This window comes from Scyliorhinus torazame, chromosome 2 (assembly GCF_047496885.1).
Source record: "Scyliorhinus torazame isolate Kashiwa2021f chromosome 2, sScyTor2.1, whole genome shotgun sequence".
NCBI classification, from domain to species: domain Eukaryota; kingdom Metazoa; phylum Chordata; class Chondrichthyes; order Carcharhiniformes; family Scyliorhinidae; genus Scyliorhinus; species Scyliorhinus torazame.
The window spans coordinates 157,873,877-157,890,258 of NC_092708.1; the positions used below are offsets into that span (position 1 = coordinate 157,873,877).

At 50.4% G+C, this 16,382-nt stretch overlaps 1 protein-coding gene across 1 annotated transcript in view; it reads right to left on the reverse strand.

Annotated features, from left to right (window-relative positions):
* Positions 1–16,382, reverse strand: part of dnah7 (dynein, axonemal, heavy chain 7) — a 570,689-nt gene that overhangs the window by 36,356 nt on the left and 517,951 nt on the right. Inside the window, exon 60 of the mRNA XM_072478629.1 lies at positions 9,611–9,841. Within this exon, the coding sequence (XP_072334730.1) occupies positions 9,611–9,841 (231 nt within the window). The remainder of the gene's footprint in view (positions 1–9,610; positions 9,842–16,382) is intronic.

Below are 16,382 nucleotides of genomic sequence, written 5' to 3' on the forward strand. Positions count from 1 at the left end.
GCAGACCTGGTAGTCTCTGGTGACGGTCCTGACCTCCTCAATGGAGTAGGGCAGGTTGCGGGCCTTGATGAAATGGAAGAACTGGGTGACCCCCGGGTGGCAGAGGTCATAGTGGAGAGCCCGGAGTCAGTCCACTTGTGCGCTGGGACATATACCGCGGGATAGGGCATCTGGGGGCTCATTGAGCTTCCCCGGGCGATACAAGATCTCATAGTTATAGGTGGAGAGCTCGATCCTCCACCTCAAGATCTTGTCATTTTTGATCTTGCCCCGCTGTGTATTATTAAACATAAAGGCAACCGACCGTTGATCAGTGAGGAGAGTGAATCTCCTGCCGGCCGGGTAATGCCTCCAATGTCGCACAGCTTCCACAATGGCTTGGGCTTCCTATTCGACAGTGGAGTGACGAATTTGAGGCATGGAGGGTGCGGGAAAAAAAGGCCACAGGCCTGCCCGCCTGGTTGAGGGTGGCGGCCAGAGCTACGTCCGTTGCATCGCTCTCCACCTGGAAGGGGAGGGACCCGTCGACCGCGTGCATCGTGGCCTTGGCGATGTCTGCCTTGATACGGTTGAAGGCCTGGCAGGCCTCAGCTGTCAGGGGAAAAACTGTGGACTGAATGAGTGGGTGGGTCTTGTCTGCATAATTAGGGACCCAGTGGGTGTAATATGAGAAAAACACCAAGCATCGTTTCAGGGCCTTGGGCAGTGGGGAAGTGGGAGTTCCATGAGGGGGTGCGTGTGGTCGGGGTCGGGCCCTAGGACTCCATTTTCCAACACATAGCCAAGGATGGCTAAGCAGTTGGTGCGGAACACGCATTTCTCCTTATTGTATGTGAGTTTAAGGAGTTTGGCGGTATGGAGGAATTTTTGGAGGTTTGCGTCGTGGTCCTGCTGACCGTGGCCGCAGACAGTGACGTTATCTAGGTACGGGAAGGTGGCCCGCAGTCCATACCGGTCAACCATTCGGTCCATCTCTCGCTGGAAGACTGAGACCCCATTAGTGACGCCGAAAGGAACCCTAAGGAAGTGATAGAGGCGGCCATCTGCTTCGAACGCAATGTATTGGCGGTCCTCCGGGCGGATGGGGAGCTGGTGGTAGGCGGACTTCAGGTCCATTGTGGAAAAGACTCAATACTGCGCAATCTGATTGACCATGTCCGATATGCGTGGGAGCGGGTATGCGTCGAGCTGCGTGTACCGATTGATGGTCTGACTGTAGTCAATGACCATCCTATGCTTCTCCCCAGTCTTTACTACTACCACTTGAGCTCTCCAGGGACTGTTGCTGGCCTCAATGACCTCTTCCCGCAGAAGCCGTTGGACCTCGGACCTGATGAAGGTCCTGTCCTGGGCACTGTACCGTCTGCTCCTAGTGGCGATGGGTTTGCAGTCCGGGTGAGGTTCGCAAACAGGGAAGGCGGATCGACCTTAAGGGTCGTGAGGCCGCATACGGTGAGGGGGGTAGGGGTCCGCCGAATTTTAAGATTAGGCTTTGGAGATGGCACTGAAAGTCCAGGCCGAGTAATAGGGCAGCGCAGAGGTGGGGGAGGATGTAGAGCTGGAAGTTGCTGAACTCTACGCCCTGGATGGTGAGGGTCGCGATGCAGTACCCCCAGATTTCCACGAAATGGGATCCGGAGGCCAGGGAAATTTTCTGGGAGACGGGGTGTACCGAGAGGGAGCAGCGCCTTACCGTAGTGGGGTGGATGAAGCTCTCTGTGCTCCCAGGGTCAAAAAGGCAGGTCGTCTCGTGCCCATCGATCTTCACCGTTGTCGTCGCGGTCGCAATGTTGCGGGGCCGGGACTGATCCAGGGTGATAGAGGCGAGCTGTGGCAGATGCTGGGAGGTCCCGGGCTGGTCTGCGGTGGTGGAGGTAGCGGCAGGCAATGAAAGGCCAGGTGTTCAGGGGTCCTGAGACGCCGTCCAAAATGGCGCCGAAGGTGGCGGCGCCCACAGGGCGCACATGGCGGGTGACATCAAAGATGGCGGCACCCACGGGCCGCACGTGGCTTGCGGTGAAGAAGATGGCGGCACCCACAGGCCGCACGTGGCTTGCGAAGGGAAAAATGGCAGCGCCCATGGGTCGCATGTGGGGGGGTGTAGCAACGCCAGGCCTGGAAACAGCGGCGACCAACCGGGCCTGGCAAACAGAAACAAAGTGTCCCTTCTTCCCACACCCGTTGCAGGTCGCACTCCGTGCCGGGCAGCGCTGCCTGGGGTGTTTGTTTTGCCCACAGAAATAGCACTTGTGCCCACCAGAGTTGGCTGGCTGCCGCGCGGCGCAGGCTTGCAGTGGGCTGGAGTCGGCCGCTGGTGGGGCCCACGATGCCCATGAGGGTGCCGCGCGGTCGGGGGCGTGGGACTGGACGTTACAGGAGGCCACTTCTTACGAATTAGCGAGCTGCCTAGTTCCCGCAAGATCAAGCGTGCCCCCTTCCAGTAGCCGCTGGCGGAGGTACGCAGACTTCATGCCCGTAACGTAAGCGTCTCGAATTAAACGTTTGGTGTGCTGGACTGCCGAAACTGCCTGACAGTCACAGTTCCTACCTAGGATGTGCAGGGCATGCCAGAAATCGTCCAGAGTCTCCCCGGGGAGTTGCTGTCTTGTGGCCAGGAGGTGCCTGGCGTATACTTGATTGACTGGTCAAAAGTAATGTCCCTTCAGGAGCTCCATCGCTTCGGAGTAAGTGGGCGCATCCCGGATGAGAGAAGAAATGTCAGGACTCACCTGTGAATAGAGGACTTGGAACTTCTGCGAGTCCGAGGGTTCCTCAGCGGATTTTCGGAGGTAGTTTTCGAAGCAGGCTAGCCAGTCGTCAAAGCCGAACGTAGCATTCGCTGCTTGAGGGCTCAGCTGCAGGCGATCAGGCTTGATGCGGAGATCCATCATTTAAAAAAAATCTTTGCTCAATAAATTGATGCACTGTCAATTACCACAAAGACGAGAGTAGTGGAATAATCGAGGCTTTATTGAGCAAAGATGTTGTGCCTCCTGTAGCTGGAACCAGAATGGCTGCAGCACCGGCGAGCACACACATTTATACGCCGCCTACTGGGCGGAGCCAGCAGGCAGGGATTTACCCATGTACCTCTACTATACGGGCAGTGCCGTAATACATGTAATACAACTAGTGGTGACTACCACATACCCGTAACCCAATAAGCCCTCCTAACCTTTTTGGACACTAAGGGCAATTTAACATGGCCAATCCACCTAACCTGCACATCTTTGGACTGTGGGAGGAAACTGGAGCACCCAGAGGAAACCCACGCAGACATGGGGAGAATGTGCAGACTCCGCACAGACAGTGACCCAGCAGGGAATCAAACCTGGGACCTTGGCGCTGTGAAGCCACAGTGCTATCCACTTGTGCTATCGTGCTGCCCATCCACTTGTGCTATCGTGCTGCCCATGCTGATTCAATTAGATCATGGCTGATCTGAATCTTAACTCTATCAATCCACTTTGGTTCAGTTATCCATAATAATCTTGCAAACAAAAATCTGCCAAATTCAATTTTGATTGATTCCAGACATCACTAAATGAAGATAATATCCAAAAGAAAATTACATCAGTATCATATAACTGGCAACCAAGTCATTGTCAAATAGAGTGCTCTGAGCACGGTGGTGCAGTGGTTAGCACTGCTGCCTCACGGCACCGAGGTCCCAGTTTCGATCCCGGCTCTGGGTCCGTGTGGAGTTTGCACATTCTCCCTGTGTTTGCGTATATGGAGGGCAGTGTGGCCAGTGTCCTCTGTACCATTGTTCCTTGTTATCAATAACCTCTGTTTGTTCACATGTGCCTCATCGCTGCCAGGCTACCACAGAAGGGAACTTGAATGTAGTGGTTTTCAGATGCAGCTGTTGCCCCTGTCCTTCTAGGTGGTGGAGGTCGCAGGTTTGATGTTGCTGAAGGAATCTTGCTGACATATTTATCGATAAGATGCACTGCAGCCACTATGTGTCAGTGGCGGAGGGAGTGAATGTAAGGTGGTGAATGGGGTGCAAATTAAACAGGTTGTTTGGACCTGGAATGTTGCTGAAGCTGCACTTACTCAGGTTTGTGTCTTGTAGATGGTGGAAAGGCTTTGAGCATCAGAAGGTGAGTTACTCCCTGGAGAATTCCAAGCCTCTGACCTGATCTTGTAGCCACAGCATTTCTTTGGTTGGTCCAGTTCAGTTTCTGGTCAGTAATAGCCCCCAGGATGTTGATATTGGGAATTCAGCGATGTCAATGCCATTAAATGTCAAGGGGAGTTAGTTGCATTATTTCTTGTTGGAGATGGTCATTGCCTGGCACTTAGGTTATTTTTTTTTCATTCATGGAACGTGGACATTGCTGGATAGGCCAGCACTTATTGCCCATCCCTAATTGCCCTGAATGTGATGGTGAGCTGCCTTCTTGAACTGCTGCAGTCCATTTGATGTAGGCACACCCACAGTGCTGTTAAGGAGGAAGTTGCAGGATTTTCACCCAACGACAGTGAATGAATGGCAGTATGTTTCCAAGTCAGGATGGTGAGTGGTTTGGATGAGAACCTCCAGATGGTGGTGCTTCCGTGTCGTACGAATGTTACTTGTCACCTATAAACTCAAGTCTGAATGTTTTCCAGGTCTTGCTGCATTTGGACATGTGGCTCAGGCAATGTGGGTGTCCTTGTTTCCCGCTGGCTCTGCTCTGCCTCCATCTAAGGTAGGTCACCTTATCCTGCAAGGAAGAGGTGATGTGCAGACCACACTTGAATAGCTGATGGCATGTGAAGCCAGCTAGAGGTGGGTGTGAGGTGGCAGCATTGATAAGAGAATTTACAGTGCAGAAGGAGGCCATTCAGCCCATTGAGTCTGCACCGGCTCTTAGAAAGAGCACCCTACCCAAGGTCAACACCTCCACCCTATCCCCATAACCCAGTAACCCCACGCAACACTAAGGGCAATTTTGGACACTAAGGGCAATTTATCATGGCCAATCCACCTAACCTGCACATCTTTGGACTGTGGGAGGAAACCGGAGCACCCGGAGGAAACCCACGCACACACGGAGAGGATGTGCAGACTCCGCACAGACAGTGACCCAAGCAGGAATCGAACCTGGGTCCCTGGAGCTGTGAAGCAATTGTTCTATCCACAATGCTACCGTGCTGCCCTTATACAAAGATACATACAAGCAGAGTTCCATGAATATACATTTGACCTAATAATAGGATTTGCAAACGACAAGCATGCGCATGTTTCCAAAAATCAAACTGTAGGTGATCTGATTCTCCAGGTGGTTAATCAGACCGGCAGTTTTGCTGAATTATTATTTTTTTTAATAAACATTTTATTGAAGTATTTTTGGTATAGAAACAACAACAAAATAGACAAGATACATGAAACCATAAACATAGTGCAAAAAACGTTTACCTTTCGTACAGGTCCCACCCTTATTGACCCCCTACTCTAACCTAAACTACCCCCCCCCCCCCCCCCCCCCGCCCCCCGTCTGCTGACAATTAATTTTCCACAAGATGGACAAGGTGAACCCTAACAGTGAACCTCTCAAAGCGAACTTAATTTTCTCCATACAAAGAAAGCTAGCCATGTCCGATAGCCAGGTCTCCGACTTCGGGGGCTTTGGGTCTCTCCATGCCAATAGTATCTGTCTCCGGGCTACCAGGGAAGCAAAGGCCAAAACATCTGCCTCTTCCTCCTCCTGGATTCCCGGATCTTCCGACACCCTAGAAATCGCCACCTCTAGACCCAGCGCCACCCTTGTTTTTAAAACCTTGGACATGACGTCCGCAAACCCCTGCCAAAATCCCCTAAGCTTTGGACATGTCCAAAACATGGACATGGTTCACTGGTCCTCCCGCGCATTTTGTGCACCTGTCCTCCACCCCAAAGAATCTGCTCATGTGAGCCCGGTGCACAACCTTAAATTGTATCAGGCTGAGCCTGGCACATGTTGCAGACGTGTTGACTCTACTCAACGCGTCTGCCCATAAACCATCCTCTATCTCACCTCCCAGCTCCTCCTCCCACTTACGCTTCAGCCCCTCGGTCTGCGTCTCCTCCGACCCCATAAGCTCCTTATAAATGTCCGAAACGCTCCCCTCCCCTACCCACCCTCTGGAAATTACCCTGTCCTGAATCCCCCTCACCGGCAGGAGTGGAAAGGTTGCCACCTGTTTATGAAGGAAGTCCCGCACATGCAAATATATGAATTCGCTTCCCCTTACCAGCCCACACTTTTCCTCCAGTGCCATCATACTCGGAAAGCTCCCCTCTATGAACACATCCCCCATCCTCTCAATCCCCACTCTCTCCGCCATACCCGGAACCCCCCATCCATACTCCCCGGGGCAAACCGGTGGTTATCACAAATTGGGGCCCAGACCGATGCTCCCACTGCTCTCACATGCCGCCTCCACTGGCCCCAAACTCTCAGGGCCGCCACCACCACGGGACTGGTGGAGTACCGCGCCGGCGGGAGCGGCAGAGGTGCAGTTACCAACTCCCCCAGATTGGTGCCCTTCCAAGAAGCCGCCTCCATACTCACCCGCGCCGACCCCTCCCCCACCACCCACTTCCTGATCATGGCTATGTTAGCCGGCCAGTAATAATTGCTAGAATTTGGCAGCGCCAGCCTGCCCTCTCCCCGGCTCCGCTCGAGCATTACCTTCCTTACCCGCGTGGTCTTGCCTGCCCAGACAAAGCCCGTGATCACCCTGCTGACCCGCTTAAAAAAGGACCACGGAATAAAAATGGGGAGACATTGAAATACAGATAGGAACCTCGGGAGGACCGTCATTTTCACAGTTTGTACCCTCCTGGCCAGCGACAACGGGAGCGCGCCCCTTCTCCAGAAATCATCCTTCATTTGGACCACCAGCCGGGCCAAATTCAATTTATGCAGCCGGTCCCATTCCCGCACCACTTGGATGCCTAGGTACCTAAAACTACCCCCTACTGACCTAAACAGCAGCTCCCCCAGTCACCCCTACTGTCCCCTCACCTGAACCATAAACATCTCACTCTTATCCATGTTTAGCTTGTACCCTGAAAACCAGCTGAATTCCCCTAAAATCTTCACAATTTCCTCCATTCCCACTACTGGGTCCGAAACGTGCAGAAGCAGATCATCCGCATCAAGCTAAACCCTGTGCTCCACTGCCCCCCCCCCCCCCCCCCCCCACTATAGTTTTGCTGAATTATACCTATCACTGTCAAAAGCATTAGTGGCATTCTGTCAGAAATGGTTAAAAATATTTTTGAATTTGCAATTTCTCCAGTAAATTTGGTATATATTTTCTGGTGTTGATTTACTAAAAATCTATAAAAAGACTCCAAAGCAAAAGTGAACACTCAATGTAAAGCTTGGTTTGATCCATTTACAAAAAAAGCTTCTGTTAAATATTGAAATCTTTTGTTCCTGACCTTCTGTCTTCTAACCACTGTGACTCAAGAAAGCAAACATATTGCTGCATCAAAACCTTTGAAATCGTACCCTTTGAAACAAAAAAGTATGAAACCACTTGTTTCAGGAGATCAACTGTGTGCTCAAAGATCATCCTGTTGGTCTCAAGGTTCTGGTTGTACTTCAGCCTTGTGGACATGCTGGAGTTATGGAGAATGTCAGAAGCCAATGTGGAGGCAGTATCTTGAGCTTCTTAACAGCTAATGTTCCATGAGAGGTAGAATAGTGGCTGGGTGGGTAGTTGACTGGTGCAGAATGAAAGCATTATGTCATACATGGCAAAGTTCTGCTTTATTCTGTGGGACCGACTACTGATCAGTTGAGCACTGATGGAATGAAATTGTTGCCTGTTGTACCATTTTTCACAAAGGATGATAAGTTCAACATCAAGTCAAGGTCAAAATTCATTTCAATGTAAGGACATGAGGGAATGAAGCTGAGGTCTTTGATGAGGTGGGGCAATTCAGGGTCTGGTAAAGGAAGATCAGGCAAGATAGTGAAAATACGATGAAGAGTAAGATTAAAAGGTGGGATAGGGTCAGAAGAAAGTGAAGGGAAGAGAGATCATGAAAGGCATTGGATTTTAAGATTCATTGACACGTGGGGTGGAATTTATGTGTGTGATGTGGATCTTGCCGCCAAATTGGAGAACTGGTGGGAGTTCCCCATCGCTCCTCCCTGGTAGGCCTGATGCAATTACCCAATAATCAGGCACTTATCTGACAAGCTTCAGACCTCCCACTCAATTAAGCTCCCAAGAGAGCTGAAATTCAGACCCTGTGAGCTGCTGATCTCTGGCAGCTCTACAACATCAGCAGCATCACAGAGAGCGATGGTCTCTGTCAGTATTATACTTGGGCCTGTGGGGGATGTTTGGCCATGGATCCCCAAATAGAGGTGAGTGTGGGCAAGATGGGGATCACAGGGAAATGAGAAGAAGAGGGAGGCTTTTAGTGACTCTCCTCCTGATGCTGAGGACAGAGTGCCTGTGAATGAGGGACCCTCAAGCTCCCTAGGTTGGCAACCTCTACCAACCGCTGCTTGAATACCACAAAACTTTGCAATCTCTGCAACCTGAAAAGAGGTTTTCTATTAAAGCAGTTAATGAGACAAAGAATAAATGGAACTGAAGGCAGGACAGCTGTGAGGTAAAATGGGTTAGTACTGCTGATAAGAAAGGTTGAAATCATACATGTGGCTATGCATGGTGGAGAGAGGATCTTATTTTTTTTAAATTTAGAGTACCCAATTTTTTTTTTTCCAATTAAGGGGCAATTTAGCATGGCCAATCCACCTAACCCGCACACCTTTGGGTTGTGGGAGTGAACCCACGCAGACACAGGGAGAATGTACAAACTCCACACGGACAGTGACCCAGGGCCGGGATTCAAACCCAAATCCTCAGTGCCGCAGTGCCAGTGCTAACCACTGGGAGAGAGGATCTTATGAAGTGAAAAGAGCAGTGGACGATATGGTGGCACAGCGGTTAGCAATGCTATCTCACAGCGCCAGGCACCTGGGTGCAATTCCAGCTTGGGTCACTGTCTGTATGGATGTTTGTATGTTCTCCCCGTGTCTGCAAAGGTTTCCTCCGGATACTCCGCTTTCCTCCCACAGACCAAAGATGTGTAGGTTAGGTAGATTCGCCATGCTAAATTTCCCCATAGTGTCTATGGATGTGCAGATTAGGCTGTGGGGTTACGGGGTAGGGTGGGTTGGACGGGGGAGTGGTCATGGATAGAGTGCTCTTTCGAGAGGTTGGTGGAGACTAGATGGGCATAGTGGGCTCCTTCTGCACTGTAAGGATTCTATGATTCAAGTAATTCTGAATATTGCAAACATGCATGGATCAGAAACAGATAGCTCCTAAGTGGAATGAATCGGATCTGGGTCCCTCTGAAAATGTGTGGCATGTCAGCTTCTCCACTCGATCCTCTCAGTCACACAAATCTAGCTCAGCTGAACCAGAATGAAAAGCCACTATCATAAAAAAAAACTATCCATGAAATCATTTCAATTAGTGCCATTTAATGGAAAATACTAGTCAGCAGATGTTTGGACTTGGACAAGACGGATTTGTATTGTGTAGAAAGAGGGTCAATGTAATTTTCAGGGTTTATAACGCAGTGCTTACGATGACAAAGACTAACCTTAATAGCTTTTTGTATGTTTTTGCACGACTCCCTAATTGTCCTGAGCAGAATATTAAAACGACCCATCTCTTGCACCAGGACTGTGTTCATGCTCTGGTTGTATGTAGTCGGGTACTTCCTCATAGCAGCCTCAATATCAAAGTCTGCTGGCACCCTACTGAGGATATCAGTTGACACCTCAAAAACGATATCATCAGTTGATTTTCCAGCTCCACCAGTGGCTCGGGACTGTAAAAGCAAACAAATTATCAAATATTGCTTGTCTTGTGAATGCTGATAGAAGACGTACATAATCTTTATTGTCACAAATAGGCTTACATTAACACTGCAATGAAGTTACTGTGAAAAGCCCCTAGTCACCACATTCCGGCGCCTGTTCGGGTACACAGAGGGAGAATTCAGAATGTCCAAATTACCTAATAGCACGTCTTTCGGGACTTGTGTAAGGAAACCGGAGCACCCGGAGGAAACCCACGCAGACACAGGGAGAACGTGCAGACTCCGCACAGACAGTGATCCAGCCGGGAATCGAACCTGCAACCCTGGAGCTGTGAAGCCACAGTGCTAACCACTGAATTCCCAATGATATAAAAACTTAACTTTGGCACTCTTCCTGCAGGAGTAACTTCAGCAAGATAAGTTTACATGGTCAGTATCCATTATAACTTTGGAGATAGGCATTAATTATGGAAAAATAAAAAGGGCTACTTATATAAATTATCATAGAATTTTCAGTGCAGAAGGGGGCCATTCGGCCCATCGAGTCTGCACCGGCTCTTGGAAAGAGCACCCTACCCAAGGTCAACACCTCCACCCTATCCTCATAACCCAGTAACCCCACCCAACACTAAGGGCAATTTTGGACACTAAGAGCAATTTATCATGGCCAATCCACCTAACCTGCACATCTTTGGACTGTGGGAGGAAACCGGACACCCGGAGGAAACCCACACACACACGGGGAGGATGTGCAGACTCCGCACAGTCAGTGAACCAAGCCGGAATCGAACCTGGGACCCTGGAGCTGTGAAGCAATTGTGCTATCCACAATGCTACCGTGCTGCCTATATGACTATAAAATGGGGAATGAAGTACATCAACCTGCACTGACCCAATAATGTCTCAGCCCTCTAATTGTGATTCACCTGAACTCTTCAACTTATCCTCAACTTCCTATGTACAACTATACACACTTTATTCTAAAGTAACACCCACTTCCTGTCCACAAATCTTGTTTTCCCATTATAATTTTTGCTCAATCTTTTCTAACACGTTTACCATCATAAATGATGATGTCAAAATGTCTCAAATTTGCTGTATTAACTCTCACAATATAGCTACAGGCATTAGTTTTATATGTAGAGTAAGTCTCTGAAGTGTGGATCCCAACACTGCTACCAACATTTGTATAAAAAGTATTGACCAAACCTGACTGTGGACAACGCCATGAGAAATTTAGTTAGTTAAACATTTTACTATTCCCAGAAACTTCAGTATTTTTGCCATTTTCAGCAGCATTTTAGTTTCAATGTAGGTTGTAGCCATTTTCTAATATCATTAAGGTAGATTTCGAAAGGGGCGAGAATCTCCGCCCCCCCCGCCGGGTCGGAGAATCGCTGGGGGGGGGGGCGGCGTGAATCCCGCCCCCACCGGCTGCCGAGTTCTCCGGCGGCAGAGATTTGGTGGGGGCGGGAATCACGCCGCGCCAGCCGCTGGCAGCAGCCCCCCCGGCGATTCTCTGGCCCGTGATGGGCCGAGTGGCCGACTGTTTTCGGCCAGTCCCGCCAGCGTATGTTATACCAGGTATTTGCCGGCGGGACCTGGCTGCGCGGGCGGCCTCCGGGGTCCTCGGGTGGGGGGTGGGGCGCAGGGGGATCTGGCCCCGGGACGTGCCCCCACGGTGGCCTGGCCCGTGATCGGGGCCCACCAATCCACGGGCGGGCCTGTGCCGTGGGGCAACTCTATTCTTCTGCACTGGCGGCTGTAGCAGTCCGCCATGGCCGGTGCAGAGACGAACCCCTTTGCGCATGCGCTGGGATGATGCCAGCACACGCTGGCGCTCCCGTGCATGTGGCAACTCGCGCCGGCCGGCGGAGGCCCTTCGGCGCCGGTTGGCGTGGCGCCCAGCCCCTTCCGCGCCAGCCGGTGCAGCGCAAACCACTCCGGGGCAGGCCTAGCCCCTGAAGTTGCGGAGGATTCCGCACCTTTGGGGCGGCCCGAGGCCGGAGTGGTTCACGCCACTCCTCAGCGCCGGACCCCCTGCCCCACCGGGTAGGGGAGAATCCCGCCCAAATACTTGAAACACTTGTCATGTACACCCCTGAACCTTATCAATTACAACATTATCTCAGTTATAACACTCTGACCATCCAAAGGTTTGGTTACCTGTAGGCTGTGTGGTATAATGCAGAAAACACCCAGGTTGCTGTTGAGGACTGTGTTATGTAGTCTTTGTATTCCACCAAAATATTATCCTAATTTGAGTGTTAACACAAATGGCAAGACACCAAAATAACCTGTACTTTTTACCTACTATGTATTTCAGGCTATTCACCCACATTATTTTAAAGCCAGAAGATAGTTGTTGTTTTAATTCTAAATTAACACCATTCAGTAATTTGTTTGCTAAATATGTTGCCATAAAGACAGGAGGTTCTATTGTGATTTCCGAAACATCTTGTCATTAATAAACATGAATCTGTTTCAGCCAGTAGATGTTCCTTATACTGTTTTATAGTATTTAATGTAGGAATGATGAGGACAACTTTATTGTTGCAAGTATCAGCATTCTTTAGTGTGTCTCTGTGAGAGGCTTTTATTGAACTGATTTTAAGATGTTTGCCTCCAGAGGCAGACTCGTGGCATGGTCATATGCCTACAGAAAGCCTGAGGTGTCAATCAGACTGGTTACATTTCAAAACCCAAACATCCACCCTTTCAAAAGATATAAATATTTATTTCATTTTTCTAGGTTCTCCTGCCATGCAAAATGCCACAACAGAAATGCTTCAAGTTTCCAATGAACCATGATTGTTACAGCTTGCAGTCATTAAATGTTTATTGAGTGCTAATTATTTCAATAGAAATTAACGGTCAGTTTGTTATTTTGAAACCAGCCAAAATTTCTGAGGAAGTCTGATTAGACATTACAATAAATTACATTTCACATATGTGAAAACAGATAAAAGTACATATGTCCATAATGTACAATGTACACATAGATCCACATATCTAGCAAATGCTTCAAGCCCAACTGTATGTGCTGGATTCTTCAGCCCCGCCCACTGCAAGATCACCATGGGCGGAATGCAGACCATGTAAAGTACCATTGACCTTGGGCGGGAATTTCCAGGCGCCGGGTGGATACAGCCAGAGAATCCTGTCCTATATGTGAGATGTACATTTCTCAAATAGGTGTATTAATTCACTGGAGAGTGGTGAATCTGTGGAATTCACTACCACTAAAAGTAGTTGACGTGAAAACATTGTGTAATTTGAAGAAGGAATTAGATATAGCTCTTGGGGCTAAAGGAACCAAGGGATATGGGGGAAGGCAGGATCATAGAATCTACAGTGCAGAAGGAGGCCATTCAGCCCATCGAGTCTGCGCCAGCCCTCGGCAAGAGCGTCCCACCTAAGCCCACATCTCCATCCCTAACCCAGCAACCCCACTGTTATAACCTGCCTACTTACCATTGGCTGGGGACTAATGACAATCCCACAATCCTGTGGGAGTATGAGCTTCCCCAATGAGGGGGGCGGAGAAACCATTAGTAAACTCCTAGTATAAATAAAGCTGGCCAGTTCAGGAACCAGCAGGAAGCAGTGTGCAGCAAGGGAAGTTGCTGCTGCTGTTATATATATATGTTATTGTAAATAAATGTTATTACTTTGTATCCTTAAAACTCGTGCTGGATTCTTCGTGGCCCTCACAAAACTGGCGACAAAGGTTAAAGTGAATAGCTGTCTACACAGCTGAAGCCACCTCCCTGGATTTTTGTTGGATACAGGTTGGAAGTTGTTTTCTATTATACCATGCCTCTGGACGGCTGTTTGGATGTTTTTGATGCTGCGTTGGAAAGCTGGAACCAGTACACACAACGGATGCGTTACTATTTCCGGGCAAACAATATCACCGAAAACGAGCGCCAGGTAGTCATATTGCTCACCGCCTGCGGCCCGCATACGTTTGGGGTGATTAGGAGCCTTACGTACCCAGCTGCTCCAGACACCAAAACGTTTGATGAACTTGTGAATATAGTGGGTCAACATTTTAACCCAATCCCGTCCACGATAGTCCAGCGTTCCCGGTTTAATACCGCTGAGAGGACCCCTGGAGAATCCCTTGCCGATTTTCTATCCAGGCTACGCAGGATTGCGGAGTACTGTGACTATGGTGAGACCTTGTCAGAAATGTTACGCGACAGTTTGGTTTGCGGTATTAACAATGCGGCCACCCAGAGAAAGTTGTTTGCTGAGCCAACATTGACTTTTCAACAGGCCATTCAAATAGTATTGTCCCGAGAGAGCGCAGAACGAGGACTGCAGGAGCTACAGGGAATGGAAGTGCATGCCTTGGGGCGCAACCCCTTCCGTCCGAAAACGTCCCCCCGCACTCCTGCGGTACCTTGGGCGAGGCAACGTCCGGACCGACGCCAGTGGCCGTCGGATATTCCTCCCCGAAGGGAGCCTTCTCCAGAACCAATGGATGAGGAGCCATGTACATGTCAGACTTGTAGGCGCCGACCCCGTCGCGGACGGCGGTCCTGGCGGCGCCAGAGGCGCTGTCGTTCCGACCGAAACTGGGACCAGCCCAGGGGCCGTACCTTCCATGTGGATGAACCTGCGGCGACTACTCCTGAGGACGTGGAGACGGAGGACGACTGCCTGCAGCTGCATTGTGTGGCAGCTCCCCGTGTGGCCCCTATTAAGGTGACAGTACAGGTCAATGGCCACCCGCTTGACATGGAGTTGGGCACTGGAGCAGCGGTCTCCGTGATCGCCCAGAGGACATTCGACCGCATCAAGCAGGGTATATAGACCCTTACATTAACCGACTCACAGGCCAGGTTGGCCACCTACACGGGGGAACCACTGGACATTGCAGGAACTACAATGACCCCTGTTGTTTATGGACGCCAGGAGGGGCGTTTCCCACTTATCGTGGTGCGCGGCCATGGGCCCAGCCTGTTGGGTCGGGACTGGTTGCGCCATTTGCGGTTGCAATGGCAGCACATCCACCAAACAGTTTCTGAAGGGTTGACTGAGGTGCCAGGACGATACCCAGATGTATTCCAGCCTGGTTTGGGGAAAATAAAAGGGGCCGTAGCCCGTATCCAAGTCGAACCAGGAGCCACGCCACGCTATTTCCGGGCACGCCCGGTGCCTTACGCCTTGCTCGAGAAGGTAGAAGATAGAGGATCTCTAAGCGAAGCTTGCAGGTGAACTCTCCTTCACAAAATTAGATATGAGTCACGCCTACCTGCAGTTGGAGCTGGACCCTGCCTCCCGACCATATGTAATGATTAATACACACCGGGCCCTGTATGAATATACACAGTTGCCCTTTGGAGTATCCTCTGCCTGCGCAATTTTTCAAGTGTTATGGAGGGCATTTTGAGAGGTTTACCACGTGTGGCTGTCTACCTAGATGACGTTTTGATTACAGGGACGTCGGAGCAGGAACATTTGGAAAATCTGGAGGCTGTCCTTAGGCGCCTTTCGGAACCTGGAGTCCGTTTACGTCGCACAAAGTGCGTATTTCAGGCAAAGGAAGTAGTCTACCTAGGTTATCGGGTGGACCGCGAAGGTTTGCACCCCGTCGCAGAGAAGGTGCGTGCAATTCAACATTGCCCCCGCCCCGACTGACACTTCGCATCTTCGTTCTTTTCTCGGTCTCGTAAACTATTACGGGAAGTTCCTCCCCAATCTGGCAACTACGCTGGCCCCTTTGCACCTTCTGCTAAAGAAAAATCACACCTGGGTTTGGGGTCAGCCGCAAGAAACCGCTTTCCGGCGGGTAAAGCAACAATTGTCGTCGTCTGGGTTACTAACCCACTATGATCCTGGAAAGCCTTTGCTCGTCACATGTGATGCATCCCCGTATGGTATTGGGGCCGTCCTGTCCCACAAGATGGAGAACGGGGCCGAGCGACCGATAGCTTTCGCCTCCCGCACATTGACTGCAGCGGAGAAAAAGTACGCGCAGATCGAGAAGGAGGGCCTGGCAGTGGTTTTTGCGGTGAAACGCTTCCACCAGTAAGTGTATGGCCGCCATTTCACTATCGTGACTGATCATAAGCCTCTGCTGGGACTTTTCAGAAAGGATAAGCCAATACCGCCCATTGCTTCCGCACGGATCCAGCGCTGGGCTTTGTTGCTCGCTGCATACGAGTATTCTCTGGAGCACAAACCAGGTAAGCAGATAGCAAATGCCGACGCACTGAGCCGGTTGCCTTTATCGACCGGCCCTATATCGACCCCCACGACCGGTGAGGTGGTTGCAACCCTAAGTTTTATGGACACCTTGCCTGTCACGGCATCACAGATCCGTGAGTGGACCCAGACGGAGCCAGTCCTGTCAAAGGTTCAGCACATAGTCCTGTATGGTGGGCAGCATAGACAGCTCCCAGGCGAGATGCGGGCATTTTCCTCCAAGCTGTCAAAATTCAGCGTGGAACACGGCATCCTCTTGTCGGGGACGCATGTGATTGTCCCGGAAAAAGGCCAGGAGCTGATACTAACAGACTTGCACAATGGGCATCCAGGT